General features: G+C 31.2%; 1 protein-coding gene across 2 annotated transcripts in view; it reads right to left on the bottom strand.

Moving 5' to 3' along the window:
- The window catches only part of LOC113403378 (integrin alpha-PS1), a 61,151-nt gene extending 38,209 nt beyond the window's left edge, over positions 1-22,942 (bottom strand). For both annotated transcript variants that reach the window (XM_026643912.2, XM_026643913.2), the window contains exon 1: positions 22,494-22,942. In XM_026643912.2, coding sequence (XP_026499697.1) covers positions 22,494-22,669 — 176 coding nt within the window. In that variant the 5' untranslated portion in view covers positions 22,670-22,942. The remainder of the gene's footprint in view (positions 1-22,493) is intronic.
- Positions 22,943-26,273: the final 3,331 nt, after the last annotated feature.

Raw genomic sequence — 26,273 nt, 5'->3', positions numbered from 1 at the left:
TATTGTTATTGTTCCGCTTCTTAGGACCATACCGAGAAGTAATATATTCTACAACTCTCAGAGTAAAAGGATTATCAATATATTTTTTTAAAACCAACAGGTATGATTTCCAATATTATTGCGTTCAAGCAAATGCTTGATGATAAGTGGTAACCACCACCTTAATAAATAGTAACCATTTCTAACAAACATAATAAAAATAAAACAGTATTACTAAGGAAATTTAGGAAATATGTTTTAATTTTTTATTTCATTAATGCGCTGTAACAATTATTCAACCCTTTATTAGGTAAGATTTATTATAACAGCTTCGTCGTAAAAATCATGCAAGCCATATTAAGAGTATGTTGGTTTGCTTTGAATTTAAAATAATACGCCAAGTTTATTCAAGAATACGAATGTTTCATAATATTTCGATATATTTCAACACATTTTTTAAACAAGTTATTCTGTTACTAGTTGTAAAGACACTGATTGTTAGTTCTAGAAGCCTTTAAATTATCTCTACGTTGATATTATTTTATTTGTGGGTTTGTAATAAAAATAAAAGTACTATGAACGTCTACAGTATTCTTTAGATGACTTATAGGCTGCGACGAGTCATATAAAATTTGTATAGATAAAATTAATAATATTTACGTAAATATATATTTAGTAATATTTTTTTTCTCTTTCAATATGATACAAACTCTACGTTCATTATATCCCAACCAGGAAAAATAAATGAAATAAGCATATATAAGAAAGAAATAAGCATACCACTTTTAAGTTTGAAAGGAACAAAGCAGTCAGAATTCTTCAAAAGTTTTCGTAACTGCTTCGCAGTATTATGGTTGAAATCAATTGAACAAAGAGATTTTGAGAGCCATTTTGTACAAGTACCTTTGCTTCGTTTGCAATCATAAATTTTTACTAGCGGAAATAAAATCTTTAGATTTTTGGGGATTAAAAATACTCGTTTTTCACTGAAAGGAAAAATCTACACGGTTTAAATACAGAAGGTATAAAGTGTATGTGTGCTGTTTGTTCTTGAAATATTAAGGTTGATAAAATCTCATCCAACCCGACAGTTTCGGGTTATACTAAACTAAACAATTTGACACTTTATTTTGAAACTTAATATATATCTCATAAGACACATATTCAAACGCTTATTATAGAAGATGTAGGTGTTCTTGAGATAAACCCTATGAATATTAATGTCGTAACCACGTGGACTACGATCTCAAGGATACAGCCCTGCTGGGCCTTGGCACTTACCTGTAACAAAGGAAGCATAAAATTATACAACGAAAATATTTATTAACATTTCGGAATTGGTACGTATTGTTATAACAAATGTGTTGTCCATTCTATAGCACTCGTGATTTTATTGAACCCGGATAAAGTAGGGTGAAAAGTTAGTAATTAAATGTATTTCTATACTGGACGAGTCAACAATTTATGTGACGTGACCACCCTGAAATGCTATTGTGTTTCACTTCACGCCAGTCACTTGGCGAGGGGAATCTAATGGAATAAGGCATTGTATATACCGAATTGAAGAATTCTCTGTTTAGCGATCCTCTCTTGGCTGTGATTATTTCAAGCAAAATTGTTCACATAAAATATAACAATAATAATTTACACAATCTCTAACAACGTATTTTGAAAAACAAACTTACTACAAACAAGACAAATCTTATCGATATTCTAATATCTCTAATACTTGAATTATATATTGCCGACAACCATACAAAAATCCATTAAGATATTTGAAATATCTTTAAAACTAACAAACCTTAATGAAATACCTTAAAGAGCATTAGGTAGATATAGATATACATTGCTCGGTTATTGAGACAGAAATACCGTGGCCCTTGTCCATGGCTGTCGTAAATTAGACGAATTCGAGTCCCAGAACAACGAAATCATGTTAAACACGCGGGCTCGAGATCAGAAATAACGTACAATAAACCGTAAAATAAAGAGACCCGCGTTCGGATAGGCCATGCTAAAATGGCTCGTATTCCTTCTGTATTAAAAACAAAATTTATTTTCGAATTATCCCGCATTGTTCCCTAAATATGTGGTAATACTATACAAAGACAGGCGGAAAAAACAATACAACACGTTCTTCTGAACGGGTATTCATCTCGTTATGTTCCCCATAAAAGGGTTGTGATTTCTTTTTACCTCATTCAGATGTGAAATTATTTTTTAATTGACTGCAGTATTAAGGCATTTTATAACTCGCTGTAAGTAATGGTATTTACTTGCGAACGATACTAACCAGTTTAAAAATAAAAAAGACTGCATCGAACGTTAATTAAACTGAAAGAAAAATAAATACATTGCGATTTTCTTAAATTTGAAAACTAGTACGAGCAATAGGTAATAAATATATACGGTACAAATATAGCGTTAAATAACGTATAAAATTAACGTATGTGTCCTCCACATTGTTCCGACAAGCTCATAATTATATTTCATTCAGGGACAATGTGATGACACAGATAATTAAAAGGTTCATGACTCGGAAACATCAAAATGTGCTCGTTATGAGAGACTACATACATGGATTAGGTACAAGCAGATAACCGAATAGACGACCGTATGTTATAATACATTTATCGCTTACGGACCATTATTCACTCTTAAATAATATTAAAAATAAGTTTATTTATATGTAGAAAAATCTTTAGAACAACCTAAAACCAAGTAATAAGAAAAGTAAAGCAGGCTGTAAAAACCGAATGGCTTTTTACATTTAGCCCACAACTGTTGAATTAAACACAAATTACAGCTTACGGTTTTGCGGCGAACGAAGAGACGGTCAAATGACGCGTGGGTTTTTTGGCTTACTTAAATTTATCGGGAAGCGAACAAAAATGTGTATGATAAAAATTCAAACAATTCATCATATACTAAAATAAATATATTATGCACAGATTGTACGCAAAAGAACGTACTCTATTATCGCCCGAAAATAAAAATCGCAATTCGCTTAACTTTAATTATTTCTAACTACTTTAGATAGCACTTACATGATAAAAATCCACTTATGTCAAGAGATTATTCAAATAAACAATTATGACATCGTTATTATGTATTTTATTACATAACATAACATAAACAGCCTGTAAATTTCCCACTGCTGGGCTAAGGCCTCCTCTCCCTTTGAGGAGAATGTATGGAGCATATTCCACCACGCTGCTCCAATGCGGGTTGGTGGAATACACATGTGGCAGAATTTCGTTGAAATTAGACACATGTAGGTTTCCTCACGATGTTTTCCTTCACCGCCGAGCACGAGATGAATTATAAACACAAATTAAGCACATGAAAATTCAGTGGTGCCTGCCTGGGTTTGAACCCGAAATCATCGGTTAAGATGCACGCGTTCTAACCACTGGGCCATCTCGGCTCACGGTATTTTATTAAGACATATAATTTTTCATGTGCGTGTGGAAGATATATCTTCAAATATAGATAAAAAGTTATTACTAACAATTCAATGCATGTATGGAATTTCTTAACAAATAATTTAATTCCAGCGCAGTTACAGCATTTTAAGTCGTTTTATTAAAATTTCATTTTCTAATCTCGAATGTTAAAAGCCGATTAATCATCTGGGCTGGTCATAAATTACAGGGCTAGTTCTTTTGATTTGTAATTCAATAAACCAGTCATATAATTAGATCTAAGAACAGGTTATTTTATCAAACACACTAAAACACTTGTTCAAATATATACTACATATTATATGTGCACTTATAAGTGGTCCGAATTAATGTTTGTGATAAAATTATAATTTATATAAACGCTGAAAAACATCGACAGCTTTCGAGTATCGAAATTCGATTTTACAATCATTGAAGCGTATATATTTATATAATGAGAAGTTAGTATTTATATGTATAATGTTGTAAATCATAAATTATAATAATATTATGTTATTAATAGGGCTTTATGCAAGTTTTCCGATACTCATCAAGCCCTACTTGGTCGTAGGGATTGTGCATGCTGTCTGGGTAGTTACAACGTACTCATCAGATATTCTACCGCCAAACAGTTACACTTAGTATTTTTTTTATGTCATAGGTGGCAAACGAGCAGGAGGCTCACCTGGTTGCCGGCCTTTAAGGAAGGAGTACGCTCTTTTCTTGAAGGTTCCCAAGTATCGGTTCGGAAATCCCGCCGGCGAAAGCTGGTTCCACAGAGTGGTTGTGCGAGCCAGAAAATATCAGCATTGTTGTGTTCCGGTTTAGGGTGTGATTGAACAAGTGTAACTTGTAGGCATGATGGACATAGCATATTAGGTTCATCCCAAGGTTGATGGCTCATTGACAATTGGAGGGTGTGGTTAATATTTCTTACAGCGTCAATGTCTATGGGGGTGGTGACCGGTTACCTTCATTTGGTTTATTTGTCTGTCCTCCTACCTATATCATAAAATGTATGTATTTCTGTACTTTAATATGAAGGATAAGAGAGCTAGTATAATTACAGGTATAAGAGGTTCCTATGGTTTGGGTGATTTTAATTTTTCTATCCATTGACAAATGAGAATGGTGCTGCTTGTGTCTCTTCCTATTATATAAGTTAAATATATAAGTACACACAAACATTATATTAACATAATAGGAATATTTCATTCAAAGCAGGACTCCTTTTTATCGAAAGCACTTTGATGCATCCTGCGTTTAATACAAAATTGCGTAATACATTTTTCACCTATAAGGCATTGTCGATTGTCGGCATCTTGTTACCAATTAACAGTCGACTTCTTTGCCTCCGTATATAGAATCGATTAATTCCAAAATACGTTGTACATCAAACGTAGCTACCAATTCAGCTGCCAATTTCATACGAAGAATCATATGGGTATTGAACATTAATTGGAAGCTGAGTTATTTTCTCTCACAAAATAATATCGGATGATTCAGGTGCCGTGGTAGCTTAATGAGCTATGGCCTTATTTAAGCATTTACTTGTTCTCTACATGCATATCTTCATATTACAGCCTGCAGGCGTCAAGAACGTAATAATGATAGCCCTTAAAGAAACATCGATTTAAGTCTTAAGCATAATAATTAATGATTTCTCCATGACTTGTCGACGTAAACAATAAAGATATTTTACAACTACTTATTTCTTTAATAATAAACTTTCAAAAGAAAGTTGGTAAATTTTTAAATTCAAAATCTCAAGTTATCATTAAATTAGTACAAAAATAAATTAAGTAATACATAGACTTAGGATAATATAAAAATAAAACGAAAAGCAAACGATTCGAAGATAGCACCGCATTAGCAAGCACTTTTCCTAATTATCAAAAGTCGACGCAGTGCCAACCACTTGCCTGATGCCAACGTTCCTTAGAAAAACTGCTCTTAACACGTTATGCTAGTTTTTCCCATCAAGTGGACCCTCCAATTTGGAATATAGTGATTCTATTCCACTCTGCTGTACTATATGTAACTCAAGCCATTTCAATTATAGAATGAGTAAAAATTAAGAACAATTTTGACATTGGATTGACGCGATGTCCTTGATCGAGATCTTGAATACACTATGTTATTCGTTATAGATTCGTGAACGAATTGCTTTTTGAATGTCGGTGAAGTTTTTACGGAAATCTTGGAAGTAAAATTCAAATGATTATATGAAAGATATATTATAACAAAATGTTGTGGAGCAGAACTTAGCAGATCTATAAGAAAATCGCATGAAATAGTTTATTTAACTTTACTCCTTTATCGATTGGAAGACTTAGAAGATAATTTATCATTAGCTGCCTATATCTGTCTGCTGCCTTTATACAGCGTTGAGGGCATTTAAAAAAGGATACTTTTTATATCAGCAGTACAATGATATGAAGAAATTGAATTGAGAAAATTTTTCGAAATGAAATGAAATCAAAACAGCAACTATTTTCTTGATTGATTCAATTAATTGAATTTAATTTGAATCAACGTTCGTACTCTTTAATGAGCTTCTAGAAACTATAATAATGCTATAGTCAAAAGTCATAAATGAATAATGTAATTTATTATTTTGCGTTACAATAAAACCCTTATTAGAACGTACTTCAAATCAAATCAAATCAAATCAAAAATCTTTATTCAATATAGAAGTGTTTACACTTGCTTATTGATTGTCAAAAATCTACCACCGGTTCGGAATTTAGCACCTCGGACCTGAGAAGAACCGGCGAAAGAAACTCAGCGGGATATTTTTTTTTTTTTTTTCATTTTGCATGTACAATAATTATTATATTTTAGTTATTTGAAACAGCCTGGAGGCGATCATTTCATTCCCAAGGTGTGCAGTCAACTAAAAAGTCATTAGTGTTGTAATATCCTTTAGCACACAAACGCTCTTTAACGATTCTTTTGAATTTTATAATTGAATAATTTTGAACGTTTTCTGGGATCCTGTTGTAAAAACGTATACATTGCCCCAAAAAAGAGTTACTAACCCTGTGTAATCGGGTACTTGGAGTAACAAGTTTATTCTTGTTCCTAGTGTTAATAGAATGTACGTCACAATTTCTGGGAAAATCGTTTATGTTTTTGCGTACATACATAACATTATCAAAAACAAATTGAGAAGCGACAGTCATTATTTTAATTTCTTTAAATTTATCTCTTAACGAATCTTTTGGGCCCAGGTTATAAATTGCACGAATAGCCCTCTTCTGCAGTACAAAAATAGTATTAATGTCAGCTGCATTACCCCAGAGTAGGATGCCATACGACATTATACTGTGGAAATAACTGAAGTACACAAGGCGAGCCGTATCCACATCAGTCAAAAGTCTAATTTTTTTTACCGCATAGGCTGCAGAGCTGAGTCTATTCGCCAACTTATTTATATGGGGGCCCCATTGGAGCTTAGAGTCTATTGTCATACCAAGGAACTCTGTTGATTCTAAAACATCTAATGCTTCCCCGTTTAAGCGTACACTCGTTTTGACACATCTTACATTGGGAGTAGTGAATTTAATACATTTAGTCTTTTTACTATTTAACATTAAATTATTAACACTAAACCAATTTACTATTTCAGAGAGAGTATTGTTCACATCGTCATATATTGAAAGACGTCTTTTTATTTTAAAAATTAAAGAAGTATCATCAGCAAACAATACTATCTCGAGTTTATCACCTAGGAGATGTGGCAGGTCATTTATATAAACAAGGAAGAGGAATGGTCCAAGAATTGATCCTTGAGGGACCCCCACAGTAACTGGAGACCCGGGAGATCTCTTTCCATTTACATCAACCCTCTGAATCCGATTGCTCAGATACGAAATCAGAAGACTGAGTGCAGTGTCCCTAATTCCATAATGACGTAGCTTCCTGACCAAAGTTTCGTGTTGCACGCAATCAAAGGCCTTAGATAAATCACAAAATATCCCTAAGGCATCCTGTGACTCCTCCCAGGCCCTGTAAATATTTTTAACGAGCTCAACACCAGCGTCAGTTGTCGAGTTGTTGTTTTCATTTTATTAACCTTAGTGCTTAAGAACAATGATCAATTTAGACTATAAATAATGGCGTGGTAATAACTAAATAATACGAGTTGAAATATTTTTCGGCGGCTCTGATATTGAAGATTTATTGCAACTAATAACAGAGCACAGACAATGTAACTTACTTGAGTTGAATTTATAGCATGTTAAGTTAGGTATAGCTATCAATGCGTAAACTGATATTATTAAATAACAACAACCGATCGTATTCTTCGATTTTTAAAATTGTCTGTAATTTTTGATCTTACATATCTGCACCACTTATTATATTTTTATTTTATTACATAAGCTTTGTATATGTTTTGATTCATATATTGCAAATCTAATACCAAACGAATCTTTAACGCAAACGTAGTTTTTATTAAAGTTGTTTTAAAGAGAAATGGTCTCGATAAAAAGTCGGACAAGTTTAATGACAGCATTACATCTAGGCTTGGTGACAAAAAAAAACGTGTGGAACCGGGTCTTGTCACCCACGCGAATTCCGAGCGAGGCGAGAGTTGCCAGTGCCAAGATGCACCGCTCGTATTACTACATCTGTCCCAATAACTTCATCAATCATTTTGCATTTGCAAACTTAACGGCCTTCAGTTAACAAAATCTTTTTTTATAATCGAAAACTAACCTAAAATGAAAACTCCTTTGTGTTGTCAACGAGTTTGGTTTGATTATTTCTTTGAGATTATGCAAAAGGTTATATAGTGTCGTGTTTTTGTATAAGGTACCCATTTCTAGACTAGTAACATGAAATATGCATAACATATTAGCAAGTATAATTCGTAGGTTGACGCTGTCGTAAGGTCGATGTTTAAATAAAGTTTACTTCAATTTGAAAGGAAAGTTAATTGAAATATAGTACCTATGCAAAATGACAGCAAATAAAATAATATTATTCGGTTTATGAGTTCAATGTACTGTTGATTCATACACGAATTTCAAGATTAGGACGAGTATCCGAGCCGATACCTAAATATAGACCGGAAGGGTGCCTTAAAATGTATGCGGCTTTAATGCTAAAAGTTAAACAGCCATGAATTTTAATAGCGTACCACATTTGACGAACGCTTGGCTTCTTAGACACTATAAGATACGTTTAAATTAAATTTTAAAAGAAATTAATTTTTATACATACTAAAGCTATTATTAAAACAGAATATAAAACAATTGTATACTAAAATGACGGGATACCGCATAACTAATTACTTCTGGAATTTCATACTATATTATTAGAAATTACAATCCTTTTAAAAGACACGTCAGCGTACAATAAATAACGAACACATTTCGATGTGATGGATTTATGTAATGAGTCAAGAAGCTATGGGCAACTAAAGCTCCATGAATGAGCTCATCTCGTTACATAAATAAATTGATCATCCCTTTATTCATATATTTATATTCAATGCTTAAATTTTAGTACGTTATTATTGTATATTTCTTAAATGAATCATCCATAATCAATGACTGAATGAATAAATTATATTTGTTTAAAGATTTATTGTTGCTCTTGTCATCAAATTCACTGAAATTCATCCACATAGTATGCAATGATAACACATTACCTATAATGTTTTTCGTTCCGGTTTACTGAAAGCTCAAATCATAGTCAATATATTTTATTTTTCATAAAATTTTTTTCATATGAAAATATATGTATACAAAAAACAAACAAACTTGTATTATTTTTGTTATATTTGTACTAGACAAATGATTTGAGCATTCAGTAAACCGGAACGAAAAACATTATAGGTAATGTGTTATCATTGCATACTATGTGGATGAATTTAAGGGAAGAAGGACGTGTATATTACGTGATTTCTTTGTATATGATTTTTAATGAGTAAAGAGTTTTTTTTATTATATTTAGCTACTTACATATTTTCTAAATATGTAAACTTTTGCAAAATTATCAATATTTTAATGGGTATCATTATTTACGGTACTTTAATAAACATTATTCTAAATAGACAACTCTAATACATGCTTTTAAGGTCTTCCTACAAAATGCATCTAAAGAGGTCAATCTGAAACAAACATAACTATCGAACCGCAAATATTACGGTAAAACTGGTTGACATTACTTTATTAAATCCGTAACATGCGGTCAATTATAGATGTGCGCTCTCGATACAAGCGAAGAAAAACTGAGAGCCATTAGAAGAACAGTTACGTAAAACGCATAACATTTTACAAATGCAGTCAAGTTAGAAACTAGTAGAAACCACAACCTAAATGAAACGAACAGCAACGTTATAGAACCTAATGTAAGAAATGGTCTAGATACATTCCATTAGGCGCCCTCAAATACAATATTTATATAGTTTTAATGCAGATTTTATTGTTTTATATGAACTATCTCGTTAGAGGTGTCTCTTTTTATAAGACTGGATATTCTAGGGTCATATTTTGGGCCGGATCAATAAAAAGTTATTGGGATTTTCCATCAATAAATTCTCGGTAACAGCACCGTTGTTATCCGCCTGAACTCTTTTATTGAAAATGCTGCATAGAGGCTACGTCGAACTTGTGGTTCAGAATAACGGAGATAGGCACAGTCAATGGATCGGAAAAACTAGTCGATACTCAGTCTGGGATCTCTTCGTATGACGGTATGTGTATTTTATTTGATGGTCACTAAACGATTCGGGAACATCGATATTCTAATTTACTTAAACTTTACTATAACCAATAAGTTATAGTAGGTATCATGTTCATAAAAAACTTTGGTGTAAAGTAGCAATACCAAAAGACAATGTTCTATTTATAATTTAATAAATTAAATATGCAAATAAAACTTTTATTGAAAAGGTTAAATGTTCATAATTACTAATTATGCATGGGATTTCTAAGTTGATAAATGCTAGATAAATATTATATCAGTTATAAAAATATTTACAACAATAATAAATAACCGAATGTGAGGTTTGATCTCATACAGACATTTTTCATGTATAACTGAGGCAATTAAGGGTTTTTTTCTTCGTTCCAGGTTCTAGTTTATCTTGCTCGCTGATGGAGTTGATCCTGACCGTTAGCGCCACCTAACTGTATATATAATGGGGAGTCACAATGCCACCGGGTGACCGCTCCTTGCCATTACGAGTTACCATATACAGAACATGCCCTAGACACGTAATTATGTCTAATGATAGAACCAATAAATATACTACCCACATAATTTATTGGTCTCGTTACCGCTAAACACGTAAACAAACCTCTTTGAATGCATAAAACAAATATATATTATAGATAAGTTTATACTATGAAATTACATAACATTTTTTCTGAAAATTAGTTATAATACGTATATTAAATGCTTTATAATTAAGTGTTAGAGACACGAGATTCTCAATTAAAGATTACGGGTACAAATTTCATGTACTAATTTGTGGTTCTTTATTCATCTTGTGCTCGATGTTGCTCACGTGTGTTGGATCAAATTCTGCTTATATGTGAGATTCATATCCAGTATTCCGCATTGGAATAGAATTAAAGCTCCTTTTTAATTTAGTCGATGTATTTTACTATGAAAATACTGGGAATATTATAGACATAAATTTATAGCGATTTCGTTCGTTCGTATAAATAATTACGATTCCCCTTCAAAACTACGTCGTTTCGTCTCTAACACCAACTATACGTATAATAAGTCAAACTAACTACTCTAAAACTTAAATAAATAACTAATACTATTTTAGCTTACGTTTAAAATATTTTTATAACATTCATGCCTAATGACTTCCGGACTATTCAATAGATAAAACAAACACAAATAAATATTCATTCATTATTTTTTAATTGATAATAATTGTTTCATGTAGTTTCATCGTAGACCACAAATAAATAACAGTACCACAGAGTAAAAAGATTAATGAAACCAATCGCAAGAAGTAAAGGTAGTGTTTCATAACGGTCTTCTCCGTAAACTGTAAATGAAATACGATCTCAATCCAGTTAACATCAAGATGGTTTAAAAAAGTACATATACGTCAATGTTTCAAAATAACACTTTTACACAACCGTTGCTGTGTTTTCCTACGCCGAAAGGTTCTTTAGAAAAAATTAAGAATCATTCAATTCTGTACTAACTTTAATTTGACTTATTCATAAATATGATATCATGTTAAAAAATGTATTAGTAAATAAGATGTGATGAATACCACATTCATTTCAAGTAGACCATTTGCCTGTCCGCTAACTGATATAATAAAAAAGTCAATTGCAGATTATATTATTAGTACTTTGCCGGTTCTTCGCTGAAAAATCTACATTCCAAAGCAGGGGTAGCTTTACATTTAATTTAATACAGTAAGATGATAATCATAATTGCTTTTATGAGTCTTCTTTGATTTGATGTGATTTGATTTGACTGTTTCAGTTTTAGTGACATTTTAATTCGCCTGAGAGACCTAAACAAAAAAAAAATAGGAGTCTTTCAAGCTCTAAGAATATATGTATATTACTTGCAAGAATATTATAAGTATAGATACTTTTACAAACGCAATATAGATTAATTTATATTATCAATTATTTTCCTGTACCATTTTAATTTTATTTGAATTCTTTAAAATTGTGCGCTAATCAATACTAATCTGTACTAATATTATATATACATGTCTGTCTGTCAGTCTGTCAGGTTGTTGTTCTTTCACTGCTAAACCAATGTACCGCGTTTCTTTTATGCCTACAACCTGACAACTAATCCCTAAAACGGACGACGTCGCGGGCAACAATTAATACTTAATAAATTAACATTAGAGTAAAATTTGTTGTAATTTACTATTAAGCAAATAAATTATATTAAACTTAAGATTTTATTTTAAATTCTTATAAAGACAACGGTCAATACAGTAACCGGTTTTACACATGCTGTTTTATTTCGTATCAAGTATTTTAACGGATAGATAGAACAGGCACTGGAAGCTGACACGCCAGTCGCTATTTTATATGCCTATAATATTTGCTCTTGGAAATAAAGTCTTATCTATAGTTAGAAGTACGAATGGCTAAGCAAACACATGTGAGTCATTTTAATATTTCCTTGGATTTATATTCTGACTAATGCTTTAAGATGAGATTTCCTCAAAAATATTTGCGGTGAATACACCGCAAATGTTTTTGTTTTCATCGTGTTAATCATTTCATAACATATATAGTAATGATATATATAGTACTAATAAATAACGATAAATAATAATTAAATGGTCAGAACCCTCATTGAAATCTAATATGGATTTTATACTACCAGTTAATTTAATAGCTCAATAAAAGTACTTTATAAGTACCACCCGTATTATTAAGGCATAGTAATAAAGATTTTAAAAAAATCTATTAAACCAATTTTTTATTATTTATACAACATACTCGCTTACAAGTATGCACAAAATGATTACATGTGTGAAAAGTCTTCGTACATGTACAATATTCACAATATTGTTATTGCATAGACATCTTTACTGTATTCCTACCACAAGAATGCAATTTAATCGACGTGTTATCTGATAAACTGTAGTTTGATATCGCTGCATTTTGATACCGTTGTTGATTTAAGCACATATTACGAATTTTGCCTTTGTCATCTACTACATTTGCTGGAATTTTCAAACTAAAATATTAGGTTTCTTTTGTTTTAAATTCTATATATCATTTATACTAGATTGAAGAAAACATGTTGGTGGTTCGATCCTGTAAATATTTTTAGTAACAAAAGCTTTTCCTTTCGAACTTCGATAGGTTCCTGTAGGTAGGTAACGATAGGTTTCGATAGATAAAGGAACGAACATTTTAAAATAATTAATTTTTTATGGGTAGGTATTTTTTTATTGGACGGGAAAATGGGCCATCTAATGGTAGGTGGTTACCACTGCCCATAGACATTGGCGATGAAATTTTAAACATTTCTTACATAACCAATGCGCCACCTTCCTTGGGAACTCAGATGTTACGTCCCTTGTGCCTGTAGTTACACTCGCTCACTCAAACCGAACCACAAAACTACTAAGTATTGCTGCTTGGCGGTCCAAAAAATTATAAGTCGGTGGTACTTAGCCAGATGCCTAACACAAAACCTCACCGGCAATTTAAGCAATTTTAAGAACACTATTGTCAATTCTTCTAAAACCATTTAATATTTTTGTGACATTTTTATACTTTTATATTTTTAATACGGACAATAAACCTAGCAAGATTCGGATGTATACCTCATTCCTTTATCATTAATTTATATTATTTTAAGTTATAAAAATACTTACATAAAATTAATGAGAACCTTATTAATTTAATTTGAATTTCAATCACCATCACTTTTAATATTCATTATCTTACTAAAGGCTCCTCCAAAAGTATGTCAGATGGACCGAATTACATTCAACTACAGATCGTTATGGATAATTGGACGCCTGTAGCCGTGCCTGTGAATGACTTTCAAATTTTGAATGATTTCGTTAAGATTCCAACAAGTCAACACAACTTTTGTGGACTTTACTTATTTCGTCCAACATAAATCACTTGAATTTTTATTAGATCTCCCATAATACTTAAAAATTTAAAGGACTCGAAAAATTTTTTTACCTATGTCAGGTACAAAAGTGTAGAGATTAAAAGAAACTTTCGAGATTTGAACCGTTTGCATAGTTTTCATTTCACATTTTCTTTTTTTTTTTTGCAGCTGTCTCCTGTTCTAGTGCGAGTTTAACTTTAATTAGTTATCAAAACAATACATTAAGTATTTATAATAAGTGAACCTTTGATTCCTGCTATTTATTCCTATAGCTCCATAATTTCATAAATATATTTTTTTTGTATAATATTGGTAATCGGACGGACAAATGGTACACCTAAAGTAAGAATATTTCTTACTTTACTTTACTTAACTATTTCTTACTTTGACACTAATTACTTACGCAACCAACATTGGGAACTAAAATATGATGTTCCTTGTGCATACAGTTACACTGGATCACTCACCCTTTCAATCGGTATACAACAATGCTAATTGCGGTTTGGCGGTAGAAATTGTTATGGTTGCGGTTGTGTAGTACATAACTCGCTCAAAGTCCTATCAATAATGCCTTAGGATGTTCTGTTTTGAAGAACATTATTTTGTTACTCATATAGAAAATTAATATTTTCTCTTCCAAGTGGTACAATTCTAATTGTGAAGCATAACTCAGCCGCTAAGAATAATACTTGTTATGAACAAATACCCTCAGACCGGCACAGAGATTATACCTGCGGTCCATTGTATCGGGGAACTTGTTAACTTTGGACACGGTTCTGAGAACGCAACACCTTTACATTAAAAGCTTTGAATATCAACTGTACTTAGCACGGAATTATCCTCTTTGAGAAATGGCGGTCTTAAGATACTTTGTGTACATTGCTCCGTATATCATGTACGAATTTTTTTTTTCTTATTTTGTCATTTTTAAACACTTGAAGTTGAAAGCATGAAATACGTTACAATACTTGAAATTATCATTATATAAGACAAAATTATATTAATTTATATTGATTGTTTGGGAAATATACATTAAACGTAATGCCGACTATGTTCAGACCTAAATTTAACAAAGTAGGTACTTAATACAATGTGCAATGCAGTAAATGCAAAACGGCACTACAAATGTAACGAAATATTTAGATCGTTGTTCAGTGAATGTCAGAAGTTCTAAGTGTTCTAACGAAGGTACGTATTTAACATAACAAGGGGGTATGTACAAGAGGCGCAGTAATGTATGCCTTATGAGATGTCAAACGAAGCTCCTCGAGTTATAATCATAAATAAGTTTTAAAAGAAATTAAGCTAAGTTATTAAGTTAAATTGTTAAACAAAACAGTGTATTCTTTGTATACTATTCTATCTAGTACGGCTCTGGTTGTTAAAACTTTTAAGTACAGGTAGCAATTGAAATTCAATACGAAAGCACGTGACTAACCGCTTCTAAACTGTTAAACGGAAACTAATGTATTGTTAGAATGACTGTTTCGTCCCAAATAGTCTATCCAGGAATAGCAACTGTACGTACAATTTACAAATGTATTTTATAATTATATCAATCCGTCGCAAGTTGGCTGTATACATCATGAAACCGTCACGTCAGTACCATACAAAAATATAATTATATTGTAACAAGTATTAATATAAAAGCTAAAAGATTCTGTTTTCTGTATATATTTTTTAAATCACATAAGCTGTACGTATTGGCATACTCAGATATAAGAACAAGTACAGCAAATACAATTCTGAAAAACAACTTAGTCAAAAAAACATCCGGCGGAATTCACCACCACTTTTAGCGAAAGTGGTCAGCGTTAGACAGTGGTATAGTCCATAGAGGGCTAAGTTGCGCAGACATCCAATTAGAGGGAATGTGCCTTTGCGACTTCAATGGTATACATGGTGATTGTTTATAAATAAAATAAAGATCAAAGAAAATTTGACGTTAAAATAAAATATATTTTTTTACAGGTAGAAAGTAAAATACGTTGAATAAGATCATTAAAATTTACTGCATTAATAGGATGGTGCAAACGTATATTATCAAATAGTTTAAGTATATATTGAAATAGATCAAAGTATTAAATAGCACTGGAAAGACATTTACTTATTAATAAGCCACGACATTATTGCTACTATTACTTAAGTATGAAAGCTCCTGATGCGACAGCCTGTGAACGAGTGTCCATAAAAGGCATCCCGACAATGGCCTGGGAACTCAGCTCATTTGAGGTGAAACATCATATCAGCCGCTAAATTACTTTATATAGACGCTTTGCAATGTGATAAGTGCCAAGTTTAAAAAAAAAAGTAGGATTTCGTTCTTAAATGTCACACATCATGTCTTAAAAACATACCAATATGCAAGACTTTCATTGCTCGAAATAGTTTAAAATTAAAGCCCTACATATAATTTTTCATATATTAAACATCTTATTGGCTTAAATTTAGGTATAGATCTAAGTTTAACAGATTAATTAAACCTTTGTGCCTTTGTGCAAACTCTTGGGTAGACACCAAACATTCATCAGTTATTCTACTGCTAAACTCGAGTAAGCCACTATAATAATATTTTAAAAATAATATCTTAGAACCCATAGTTGTCGGTGCAACGTGGTTAGAACTCACCATCCTGTAAATAAACTATTCGACAGCCTTTAATTTAAATTTTAAATAAAACATGACTTTATAATATATTATGTATAAAGAAAAATAAGTCTAAAAACAATAAATCAATGGGACTCATAAACCTGCGCGCTGCAGGAGAACTCTCAAAGTTAAAAATTATGGCAATAAATTTATGATCATTTATATAGTTTTATATTATATATTACGTTTGTGCTCCAGCTACTACTCACGTCTTCTGTACCCCTTTCAAATATATAATATGATAGTAGTGGTAGGTTCTATCGGAGACATGCCAATCGACTTTGGACCAATGATTAAGTACATTTTAGTAAAGATGTCATGACCATGATCAGTTTATAGGAAACTTTCCAATATAAAGAAGATAGATATTTATTATACGTTCAATTAAACTTTAAAAATCGTTTTTAATTTATGTATTCATTAAATTTTTCAATTAAAAATCTAGATCATTAGATTTATCAATTAAATTTCCTGGGGGCGGCAAGATTACTAGCATGTCTGCAGTGCTACAAAAGTTTTGTTTTAATAGTTCACGTAGAAGACTTAAATCGTTTAAGATTTATACGTACATTTAATTATTTTACAGTTATTTTATATTTTTCTGGGATACTTGACACAAATTTACTATAAAAAGCTTGACTAATTACATTTAAGGAAATTTTACTCTCATCAAAGTGGACTTTATTGTATGTAACCTTGAACTAAATAAGCAGAGGGCAGCACCGTCGCCAAATATGATATCATAGGGATTATCACTATTTATCTGACGAGATTACCGGGTAAATTAACACGGGCGCCATGTCTCATTGCTTTATCGCACTCTACTTGTAGGTCTTTGCGTGCTTGTAGCGATTAAAAACAACGTCCCTATAATTTATAGTTAGTAGTAATCGCATAACATTTTATTAAAGTATACAATTACCAACGAGTATATGACAGAGCTATTTTGCAACAACTGAGCAGTCTGGGCAATAAGAGTCAATAAAAATATATATTTTTATTAAGATCGTTCGACGCGACTTCTAGTCACTACAAAAAAAATCTTAACAGGTCCGTCAGTATGAGCAAACCACTGTGACCTTGTCGCTAACGAAGGCTACACACCGTACAAGGCTGGCACACAAAACAAAATAAAACGACAACGCGAAGACCTGCTACAAAAAATAAACTAATAAAACCAACGATGTTCGGAGCGAGTGCGACGGACCGAAAATTTTACTCTTTTATCTTTTGGCCGTGATTTTTTAACAAGTTACTTGAATTATTAACAAACACGATGATTATACTGTTAATCAATATTGTAATATCGGGATATCTATTACAATATTGATTAACAGAAAATCTATTTTTGTACCAAAAATATTGTAACACCTTTGTATGCACATCATTTAATTTTTAAATTATTTTCGTACTTCTATTGAGACTAATATTATAAAGAGGAAAAAATGTTTTTAATTGATAAACTCTGAAATAACGGCATCTATTTAATAATTAATCATTTCACCAATACGTCACCTTTTTATTTCAGTAATAATACCTAAACCTCCCCGGCCCGCATATGTACAATATGTATCTATAATATGAAAATAAATATTATATCTCTTTATCAATGTATGCATCTGTGATTTGTCAAAAAACAAAATGGCGATTGGCGGAAGATTATTGACAGCTATGTAGAGCATGAGCAGATGTGGTGCGAATTGGGTTACACTGATATGATATCGTTATTTACCAGCGATACTTCTATCCCATGGATAACGAGCTATTTGCAATACGATCACATACTCGTATTCATGTTTACGGGTTTTTATGGGTTTCATATTTAGTTTAAGGGTGATGTATGAAATGCTATTTTGGGCACCTTAGCAGATAGGTTTTAAAAAAAGTTTTTTTTTGCAAAAATATAATTACTAAAGAATATAATAAGACTTTTATTTTTCTTTAAATACAACTAGCGATGACGAATAATGATAGATAACCATTTTTATCAAGTCCTCTCATACTTTTTTCAGATGCATCAGCAAACCTAAAAGGTAGGCCTGACGTTGATGTAGATAATATTAAAAAGGAATCAATATGTGTCGCGCGAGACGACAACATTGATACAAACTATGTAATAATCATTTCACGATTGATTTATTAAACAGGCATCGGTCTGTAGATTGAGCGCATTCTGCATACTAACGTTCTGAGTCAATAGGTCGATTTCAATGGAAATAAAATACCGCTGCGTGTTAAATTATATAAAATAAAAACGAATAACTAGAAACTTCCATCATACATTATATTTTGTTTATTAATTATATTCTTACCACTCAAACATTATTAAATTATAATATGTGGTATTATTTATTGTAAAAAAAAAAATAAAGTGCTAATAAATAACAGCTATATAGATATTAAATTCCGGTTGATAGTGCTAACTAGTTTCATTACAGTCAGAGGAACCTAAAACAAGTTAAGCCGAGCGCCTAGGAGCCGTAGGCGGATCCAGTTATCCCTAATTTAAACATCGCTCTTGAACTAATACTTTCAATATATATTACTGTTAAATATGCGTTATCTGCTCAATACTGCCTGTATTTAGGACAGATAGTAAAAACGCATTGGGAATACCTTTTTACTGAATTATTTCAATAAAAATTTTGTACATACATTGATTTTTGTCGAAAATCAACTGTGACATTAATTTCAAAAACATGACTTACAAATCACTTTTCTTTATTTTAAAAAATATACTTAATTTTAACAACGTTCTCTTGAGTTATTTTAGCTCTAAAGGCTAGGTGGGTTTATTTAACTATGCATTCAGTGAATCGTGTCGATTCGTTCATTGAATTCGTCGCGTAAATTATAGGGTCCTAAGAACATTCGTTCACGACAGAGTACGTCCCGCTGGGCATGACGTGTGAACATTTTAATTGGAAAGAATCACTCATTGGGGGACAACCCTAAAACCAGAAATAAACTTATTGAATACTACAAAAAATGTGGCGTATTTACGTAAACGGAATCTTTGTTTCTGATATATTTCTTCTTATATTTTATATGTATAATATTTGTGTTTATAAATATATATTTTTTAATGTGGTCAAGAGTGAAAGATAATATCCTAAAGTCCACGAGTTTCTTAACATTATAAAGCCACATCTCTTTAAATAAATGAAGCTCGAGTTGTTCGTTGTAAAAAATGCCTGTAACGGAACATACGAATATAGGCATATACGTTCCATAAACAATTTTACGAGCTTGTGTCAATTTTTCAAGAAATCGCTTTATTTGTGAACACACTCATAGTAGACAGCACTCCCACATGCGTCTTAGGAGTTTTTTCATGCCAGATACTGTTACATTTTTTATTTTTTCTTTAAAAGTATATATTTATTGAATAGTTATATTTTTAAATTTGTTTCAAAATTAAGTTCAAATAAAAATAACATAGAAAAGACAAGGCACATATTATAAAAAATCTATGATTGACTCGTTCTAACATTACAGTGACAAATCAAAACCTTATCAAAACTCTTTACAGACGTTTAAACAGTGTCACCATATCATTCGTTTATTTACTGAAAGATTGTGACTGACATAATGACAGCTACGTCCTATGAGACCTTATACATTGACGCCATCGTTACACATTGTATAAAAAAAGGTGTAACTTTTTCTAAAATAGTAATTTATCGACCAGATTGCCCTTAAACATTATTTGTAGTTACAAATAAAAATTGTATTGTAATTGTATTGTAGGTATTTTATTCCGCGTTCTCTATATCGTAAATTAAAGCGGTTGACACCTTGCTTCCGTTAATTATTTATAGTTATCAATTTTAGGACGATAAAAATAACAAATATACTAAATTCAATCCATTATGACTATTACTTACGGTCGTTTTACTATGTTAACAAACATAGTATTGTCCGTACCACCCAGACGGTGAAAACCATTGGATGCTTTCCAACACACTAGTCGTCTATTTATCTTAAGAAACGGTAAGGTGTCTAGCACTAAGCGTGATTCACCTCACAAACAAGACTATAAAATAATATTTACATTAATATTATAATTCGATATATAGTGTGTATTATCGTAAATATCGTATAAAACTTACATATTGAATAAACATAACTTCTAAAAAATGAAAAAAAAATTATGTACTTTATATAAATGAAATTTAATTTGTTCTTTATAATAGATATTGAAGTATAAGTATGTGACTTATACACATTTTCCAATGTTTTTATGTATATCAGATGTAATATAAAATTGTCGCAGAATGCGTGCATCATTTACCTAGTTTCCTTAAATTATTTACGTGTTAAAATTTACAAATATTAAACTAAGCATTGTAAAAGTTTAAAATTGTGATGTAAGTTATAATTAAACTGTCATTCACTCATTCTTTAAATAATTCCTCTTTTTAGTAAAAAAAAAATGGCTCATGTATCTTCGTAATGAAGGAGTTAGAAGTGCGTTCATTTATTTTAAAGTCTCGTAAGACTAGATTCGTTTTCGCTCAAGATAAATATTGAAACGTATTTCAAGTCCTAGTAATATAAAAAATATTCACAAATGCCTCGCTTACTTAGATGTCTTACTTAAAAACTAATGGGTTGCTCTACATTTCTTATGCAATATTTGTGTCAGAAAACTGTCGAGTGCGACATTAAAATAATTTATTTAGAGGCATACCTAAAGACCTATTTTCTAGTTCAATTTGATGCCAAGTGCACCACGCCAACTCCGACTGAAAAGATTACAACATTCCGATGCCAATAAACTGTACATATTTTTAATAATTATCTCTAATAATTACATAGCCTTTTTCTCTTACTCGAAAATCGGAATCGCTGAACCATAAATATGAAAATTTAATTTTTAAATATAATATAAGTTTTAACGCACGATAAATATATAAAATTTTACAAGTTAATTTAATTTGTATTGAAACCTTGAACATATTCTGCATCTTGTAGGTATATTTGATTTGACATAGATAATACATATGTTTGTATAGAAAACTCATTTTTTAATTATTTTTGTAAAACCATTAAATATAAACTCAAATAGTTGGTCATGTTAAAATAATTCATATACAGGCTTATTATTCTTATATTTATTTTACAATAAAATATTTTACATTACAAATTAATTTTAATACAGCAATAATATCAATTATTAATATTGCGCAGAAAAATATAGTTTTTATTGATCAATAAATAATTCATAATTATTATCTGTCTATCTAAATTTAAATACTTTCTGACTTCTGTTAACACATTCTAAGTTTAACTTTCACTTGCGTAAATGTTACTTATGCAATCTTTGAAGATAAGATAGCGAAGGGTTGCTAACCTTAGAGCCGTTGTATTGAACTCATTTAGTTAATTAGATGTAGACCTAGTGCAACTAGTGCTGCGGCTAATAGCCTAGCGGAACGCAAAACTCATTAAATTGTATTTATATGCAACACAATCTTCAAGAGAATATTTTTTAAAACTTTATTTATTTTTATAAATAATTTATTTATTTCAACTGTTATAAAAACAGATGATTAATTATTGGAATGTAAGAAAAATTACTTTACGGAATAATATTTACAAAATTAACATATTTCAATTTAACATACGGTCTCTTCGAACGTGACAACTCTATATTCTGATAACGGCAAAGTCCGATAGGCCGATATCAAACTTAAAAGATATTGGACTTATTGTATTAGCATTCACAGAAACTGAGAAACGATATCGAACACATGTAAGGAAGCGACCTTCACACATGACATCATTGTAACTTATTATTCACGATTAAGTTTCTATACTCACCAACTTTTTGTTTTGTTATTAACGTCGATGGTGAGATGTTCAGCGACAGAAAATCCAAAATACGAGCCGGGCTCGCCGAACTTTATCACAGGAATCCTCGGTTCTAAGTTGAAACTTGTGACACAATGTAATATGCACAATAATAAAACACTGCTTCTAGTATTTTTTGTAGCCATTGTTGCGTTCGTAATTTTATCGTATTGTAAATCGACTAATCGCACCAATTCACAATCTACCAGTTATTATTTGGCACATCGCGATTTTCGTATAAACACGGTACGCCGAACGGGCGATGAGACCCCCAGCGTGTTGGCCGTTCGCCGGTCGAATATTCCCGCTTAACTTAACTCGTATTTCTGTTGACTCTACGTAGACATAACAAGGCCTACACTACGTTAATACGTATACTACGCGCGGACCGAACGTCATCCACTGGAGGCAACTGAACTCATAAAACTGTGTAGGTTACAGTGTCAGCGCCATCTATTGCCGACAGAGAAATCACTCAGTCATAAGTAGACTGACATCTATACGGTAAGTTCGACAATAGAGAGTCAGAAATTGGTCGTTTTGTTACTCAATCCCTGCGATTTTACATAGATGTCCTATGTAATCGACATACATTATTATACAGTATAAACTATAATAATCGATTTTTTAATTGGTAATTTGGTATACGTTATTAGGAGGTGCCTAAATGAATCCTAATATTCGCAAACTTTTGATTTTCGATACAAATTATAGATGATTTTAGTTGGAAATTATATCAAAAGAGGAATAAATACAAATAAACAACATTTCACAATGAATTATCATCGGTCCGGTTCTTGAATAATAATCTATGATATTTATTTATTTATACTTTATTGCACCCAAACTTAAAACTAAAAATTACAATATTGAATTCATTATGGATTCGCGAAAAATGGCATGGTAATGTTGTCGACAGCTTCGTCGAAATAAAAAATAAATAAATTAAAAGTTAAATTCAAGTAATTAAATAGAAGTGGAATAGTGTTTTATTAAAAATAAATATATATACATCTAGGACTGTTCACAATTAGCAAATCGCAAGAAAATCTGAAATCTAAGATTTGTTTATATTTATTCCTTCTTTGATTCGAAAACGCAATACATAGGTATAATGTTTGTGCAGACACAGTCAGTCAAACAATTTCAATCTTTATTTTTGTCAGAATAAGGACAAAAAAATAATAATCAAAAATTAAACAATTCTAGTGTCGTTTGTTTATGAATATGAAAACAGATGTTTATCTTAGACGCTGTACAAGTTAGCTTGATCTTTTTGACAGAGGGGCTAGTGATGGGAAACAGAAAATAATTAATAGTCCAAAAAATAAAGTTTTTAAATACTTGTAACTGTGACGAGATAGTGTGGGTGTGTGAAATTCTTTATTGCACTAGACATACTTATAAAACATTAGATAGATAAGCGACGGTGGGTCAATATTCAAGTATCTATTTAATATTACAGGGTTATTTTTGGACCTCCCGCTAAATTTAAACAGTTGGTTCAGACCATGAAAGTAACTACTTTCCCAAAGACGAAAAGTGAAAAAAAATTTAGACCTTCCAAACGAAATCTTTTTTTTTTCTAAAAAGAGTTATACCAGCCAAAGAAACTCCGACCAAAAGGATCCCCGTACGTAACAATAACTTAACAATGTTTTTTTGTAATCGATATTTGTAACAGTTACTGCCTGTTATTCGTGACCCATCCCATTCGTCCGACTGATGTAACATTTTACAAGCGTCTATTATTTTCAGTGTTCCTATTTAAATTTTACTTTGAAGCAATAAAAAGTCTTAAAAATTTCGGATAACGCTTGAATCTTTAGCGACATATGTTTGCAAATACAATAAAGCGAAATGATTACCTTATTTATTGATTTATTTATTTGGGAAACAAACAATTATAATTACACTTCATAGTAAAAAAAACATATATCAATCAAGTTTCCACTTAAAATTAATACAAACAAATGACAACTTACATTAAAAATAAAAACAAAAACAGAAAGTATAAAAAGCAAGTAAAACAGTTATAGTTTAGTAATATGACGTAAACTAAATTTAAATTCACTAATTTTTGAGTTAAATATATGTAATTCTTTACAATGTATATATGTTATAATTTTTGCACGTAACAAGAACATATTCTTTGAATAGTCACACTTACAAAGGGGTACAAAAAATAAAGTTTGGGTTCTCACGTTAAGGCAGACATTTAAAAAGTACATTATTATGAAGACTCTTAGAATCAACAATGTTATGGACAATTTTATATAAAAAAAATTTGGTCTTTTATATTTCTACGCACGTTTAACGGGATGATACCAGAGATATCACTATTTTCAGTATTATCGGAAAAACCACCTCTAAATCGCAAATGTTTCAAAAATTTTGGTTGAATTTTTTCTATTTTATTTATATACGTTTTATAATAAGGGTTCCAAACTGTAGAGCAATATTCCAAGATAGACCTAACAAAAGCATTAAAAAGTAGAATAAAGGTAAAGCTATTTTTAAATTACTTAGTCAACCTTAGAATAAATCCTAGCATTTGATACGCTTTAGCTGTTATATAATTAATATGATAAGTAAAAGTTAGTTCTGAGCAGACCGGTATTCTGCAATTTATAGTCAAATAATATTGGTTTCAGTCTCCTTGTGAATGTTAGAATGTTACATTTTTTTATATTTAAGCGTAAAAGGTTTTTATCAAAGTAATTATCTAAGTTATTGAGATCAGTTTGAAGTAATAAACAATCTTGAGGCGACTTAATTATTTTGAAAATTTTCATGTCATCCGCATAAAGTAATATGTTACAATTACGAATATATCGAATAATGTCATTGATAAAAATATTAAATAATAATGGCCTGAGATGAGATCCTTGAGGAACACCAGAGGTAACGGGCACAAACGATGAACAAAAACCTTTGATAGAAACAGCTTGACTACGATCTCTCAAATAAGATTCGAGCCAACGAAGCAAGTCACCGTGAATACCAACGGCAGCAAGTTTTTTGACCAACAGAGAATGAGAGATCTTATCAAAGGCTTTCGAATATTCAGTGTATTCAATATCCACCTGACTACCATTGTCCATCACTGTAGCAAGTTGATGAGTAAACTCACAAAGATTCGTTTCAGTAGATCTACCATTGATGAATCCGTGTTGCTGTTCGATGATAAGTGGCCTTAGAACGAAATATAGCTGATCATATATAATTTTTTCAAATAATTTAGCTATAGTATTTAGTTTAGATATAGGTCGATAATTTTGAATGTAATGCTTATCACCGGTCTTATAAATTAGTACAACAAATGATTGTTTCCATGCTTTGGGTATTTTACCTGTACGAAGAGATAATTTAAATAAGTTAAATAAAGGTAAATCCAAATTACTCCAGCAAGATTTAAGAAAAATGGGAGGAATGCCATCTGGGCCACATCCTTTACCAATATCTAAACCCTTTAAATATTTCCTAACGGTTTCAATAGAGATATCAATCGAACCAATAGAGGCTGCAAGAGAGCCATAATAGGTATCCACTGGAAATGAACTGTGTATACAGGAGGATTTTAAATCTGGTTCAAAAGCGGACTGAAAATAGGTATTAAGCATCTGACAGATCTCATTACTATCGGATGATCGGTCACTATTAAAAAACATTACATCTACAAACAGGATATCGGTTGAAGCTTTTTTGGATTTAACAAAAGACCAGAAGAACTTGCTATTACGTTTAATA

The sequence above is a fragment of the Vanessa tameamea genome, chromosome 13, assembly GCF_037043105.1.
Source record: "Vanessa tameamea isolate UH-Manoa-2023 chromosome 13, ilVanTame1 primary haplotype, whole genome shotgun sequence".
NCBI lineage: Eukaryota > Metazoa > Arthropoda > Insecta > Lepidoptera > Nymphalidae > Vanessa > Vanessa tameamea.
The sequence above is the reverse complement of the archived record's forward strand: the minus strand, read 5'-3'. Positions and strand labels throughout refer to the sequence as shown.